The 4,339-nt window shown below is 31.3% G+C and overlaps 1 protein-coding gene across 1 annotated transcript in view; it reads right to left on the bottom strand.

The window, feature by feature from the left end:
* Nucleotides 1-1,861, bottom strand: part of LOC111642236 (DNA polymerase epsilon catalytic subunit A-like) — a 12,268-nt gene extending 10,407 nt beyond the window's left edge. The window contains exons 1-2 of the mRNA XM_023388580.1: nucleotides 1,614-1,861; nucleotides 499-625 (exon numbers count right to left, since the gene is read on the bottom strand). Of these exons, the coding sequence (XP_023244348.1) occupies nucleotides 499-625; nucleotides 1,614-1,861 (375 nt within the window). The remainder of the gene's footprint in view (nucleotides 1-498; nucleotides 626-1,613) is intronic.
* Nucleotides 1,862-4,339: the final 2,478 nt, after the last annotated feature.

Genomic DNA, 4,339 nt, shown 5'->3' with positions numbered 1-4,339 from the left:
AAGCAGGAGTTGTGGGTTCGAGTCCCGCTCCGAGCCGATTTTTTCTCCCAGCGGTTCTAAATTATTTAAATTAATTAATTTATTTATAATTATTAATATTAATAAGAGATGGCGCCTAACGCTTACCTCTAGTGCCAAATTGATTACGTAATTTATTTAATAATTAGCATAAAACTAGCCCGATAGATTTTCGGCAGTCTGTTGGTATGTAGCTTTATATATCGGGTTTGGATGATGTTTTTCTGTTTGGTTATGAACTGAACTGGTGATGGTTTATTTGGTGAGTGGTATATTAATAATTACCCAGTTTTTTGAAATATACTCATTCACATTCATCATTATTATGCTCCCCAATTATTACTTGCTACATATTAAACTAAATTTTTTCAAAGTGTATAAAGAGTTGTTATTGTTTCATGTTATATATAAATGTTACAACAATAAAATATTTTTAAAATTATTAAAATTTTAACAATAAATAGATTTAAAACAATATACCGGATGCATGTTGACAAGCCATCCTACTATTTCTGCCGATTCTTGATATCGTTTAAAGCCAAATTTCAAATCAATTTCATCATTAAACAATGATTGCTGCAATCTCCGTTCGGATGTATCGTCTTTACTATAAAATAAAATTGATCAAATATTACAGTTACATCTAAAAGTCCTATTGGCAATAAAAATTCTTGCAAGATTAAATTATTAATTATGAAATATAGCCCAACTAATCATGCTAATACAATGGTTCTAAAACTTTTGTGACTATTACATATGTTGAACATGTTAAACATGTTGCCATTTCAAGAAATGACTAGATATCTCTTGAAGCCTAGCACATCCTGTAATAAAACATTTATTTCAGAATCTGTCTAGTTTTTCTGGTCACTTCTTGAAATGCTAAACTGACTTCTGCAGATGTTTAAAGATATTTCAGCATCTGTCCAATGAAGCTGGGCATTTCATGTAATGTTTAATGGCCTATTAGTATGTGGCATAAACAAGATAATTGAATGTTTCTGCACTTCTATATGTGGTACCTTTGTTGGATATACTGTAAATTATTCAATAAAAAATACACCATCTAATACATTTAGATCTATATCAATTTTAGCAAAATAATTTTACTAAATAATTATTTTTGTAAACAAAAAATGTAGTCTTATATTTTAAATTTAAATATATTTAATGGTTATAAAATATAAATGAAATAAAATAGAGAAGAAATTTAAAATTACTTATATTTTTCATTCAAAGAAAAAATTTCAGTGTTGGTTTTTCCAAAATTTTTTCAGGGTACATTACTAATTTATGATGTTTTATAATGAAGAAAACAAAAATTAATGCTACATATATAACAAAACACTACTGAAAAATCAAACTGCATATTTCAGTAGCAAACATAAAATAATAAATCCTCAAGCAAGCAAAAGGGTAATGTTGGCAGCATTGCAGCAAAAGTTTATTTTCTAACGTTTGCAGCAATGTGCTTTGTTGTAAACAAACTGTACAAAAATTGAGTCAACAGGCCATAGGAGTTATTGTTAAAATACTTAAGTACCAAGTCAAAGTTAGGTACTTTGTTCCATACTATGACAATGTCATCAATATACCTGACATACAATGCTATGTCCTCTTGAAATTTAGGTAATATGGTATTCAGGTGTTTTCTGACCACTAATTCACAGAGTGTTCCTGATATCGGGCTACCCATAGGCACACTAAGATTAAGTAGTTCTGATAGACTACTTAATCTTAGTAGTCTATCAGAAGTGTCGGTGGATGAAGTAATTAACATGTTAGAGTACCACTCTGGCAACATGGGATCAAATCCAGACAAGCAATCCGAGGAATCTTTCATGAATGGTGAACAGGTTCAGTGACACACAAAATCAGCTCAAATAGGTTCAGGTAGTGAGTTTTGGAATAGTGATAATAGTGAAAAACAAAGGTAAATACATGGCTCAAATATATCTTAGTATTAGTAAATATATACACTAAAATCCAGTCTACACAGCAACATTCAATGCTGGCATTTATGTCCCAGAGTAGTGTCTTTGCTGTCCACACTTACTTCATGTTTTCAAGTTTAGATGAGCATCATACACTAGATTGTTTCAAATATCACTAGTGTCTAGGCTGTCTACACATGATGTCACAGCAGTGACTTAATCAAGAATATTTTTTATGGGACTGTCTAAGTGAACATGGATTAATGTTACTAGTGGCTATGATACCTGCTTGTGTAGCCTTTTTTCCCTTTTTCATTTGGCTTTTTCCAACCTGTAAATATTAAGAGGGTCTTTTATCAAGTCCATTGTGGATTGACAGACCTACAACTGGACAGCCAGGTGGTGAGAGATGAGTCTCAACATATGTGAGTCAAACTGGCCATTAAAAGTTCTTGGGGGTTTTTGACTGTCTTGAAACAATTCTGGAACTACAGGGTCTAAGCTCTCACCACTGACAAAGAAATTAAAATTTATTTGTTCAAACTTCAAAATGGTGTTTTTAAAAAATTTATGATGGTAAATATGTTTTATTAGACCACGTGAAACACAACTGTCTTATGTATGTTAATAAAACAGCATTTATTAATTATTCAAATATTTTTAATTTTTGAGTTAGCTCCCCATTGGATTCTTCTAGGTCTTCCACTGATCCCGAGTCCTTCCAGAGCAGTAAGCTGACATCTTACCTGTCTCGATCATCCAGCCAACCAAACTTTGACATTGCAACACTATAAAAAGTTACAAGCAGGATGTAAATTGATTACAGTATACAGGATATTAGATGGCAATCTGTGCAGATACCATTCACAACACACTCATTCCAATACACCATTTAGTTAGTCCAGAGATGCAAGTCTATGGCACTGTCCAAACAGTGATACTTTAGTGTATACTCTATATCTGTCACTTTGCAGACTCATTTTAATGCTAAGATATATTTCTGAGTTACAGTTATCCCTTGTACAACATGGAATTCCTACAACACTATTCAAGAATTGGGGAAATTCCCTGTACAAAACATCACAATTTTTAAATGCAAATTTTTTATTCAAGCAAACATGCATATTATCTCATATTTGCCAATGGATTTTAGAATATTGAAACTTTCAATGCTGTTTTGTGCCTTTTGTCTGTTTTGCTTAATGTAAACTGAGCATACAGTTTTTTTCTTCCTTATCATAGCTTCCTATTCTAACTTTCACATAAAGCAGGGGCCGTATTCTGGTCACTGTCTCTGGTCTCTCGTAAGCCGGCTAATCCAAATGATTAGCCAATCAGCGACCGGCTTGCGAGAGACGAGAGACCAGAGACAGTGACCAGAATACAGCCCCAGGTGTCACTGTTTTGATGATAATGCTCTAAAAGAAGTCGAAAAGCTGTCACCATGTTTGTTTTTATAGATCAAATGAAAAGTTACTACATAGAAAGATTAAATTTATAAAGACCTCTCAAGCAAACACAAGCAAGTGAAAATATCAGATTTTATGAAAAAAGTAGAAAATATCATAATGTTTTGATCAAGGTCAACAAGGAAGTCCAGAAGACAACATTTTGCCATAAATATTTTGTATGTTAAACAGTAAAGAAAACAAAATTAATATTAACATGGAATACTCTGGATTGTGATTGTTAGTTAATTACTGACTGTTAATAAATTATTGAATGCTTCAACAAATATATTTCTCTTAATTACAAAAAGAATAGTTTATTTTTGTTAACTTTTGGAACCTAACCCTATGTTTTGTACTGGTTCTTTGTTTCAGACAGCACAAATTCACGTAACACGAATAACCTAATAGCCATGTCATACAAGGAATACACATACTTATTCCCATTGTTCTTCATTATATTTCTGTTATTAAACAGATATAAGAAATGTAGTATCAATAACTTCTGACACTTACAGAAAAAATAAATGTATATTTTTGATATAACAAAGGATCATTTTTAAATCAAATCATAAATGTTGATAAAACTACGCCATCTTCAGACCAACAATAATTTAATGTTAATATCACACTTTTAAGGAAAAATGTAAAGTTTCAAGAATACATCCAATTTAAGTATCTCGCTTCATGGTTAAAACTTTTAAAAAACTTTAACACCTTCGGGCAACATTTCCATTCTCTTCTTGATTCCCGACATTAAGAATATAGATTAGAATTTTCACTCTAATCTGTTGGAATTCAATTTAATTTTAACTACGGTTTATCCTACAGCAGCACATAAATATATCATTAATAATGTGGTTGTATTTTCTTATTTGCATCAAAAATACAAAATTTGTAAGATTCTATCAAGTGTTCAACAGATATCTGAATTAAGAA

The sequence above is a fragment of the Centruroides sculpturatus genome, unplaced genomic scaffold (assembly GCF_000671375.1).
Source record: "Centruroides sculpturatus isolate CEXI.00-Female unplaced genomic scaffold, Cexi_2.0 scaffold18, whole genome shotgun sequence".
NCBI classification, from domain to species: domain Eukaryota; kingdom Metazoa; phylum Arthropoda; class Arachnida; order Scorpiones; family Buthidae; genus Centruroides; species Centruroides sculpturatus.
The sequence above is the reverse complement of the archived record's forward strand: the minus strand, read 5'-3'. Positions and strand labels throughout refer to the sequence as shown.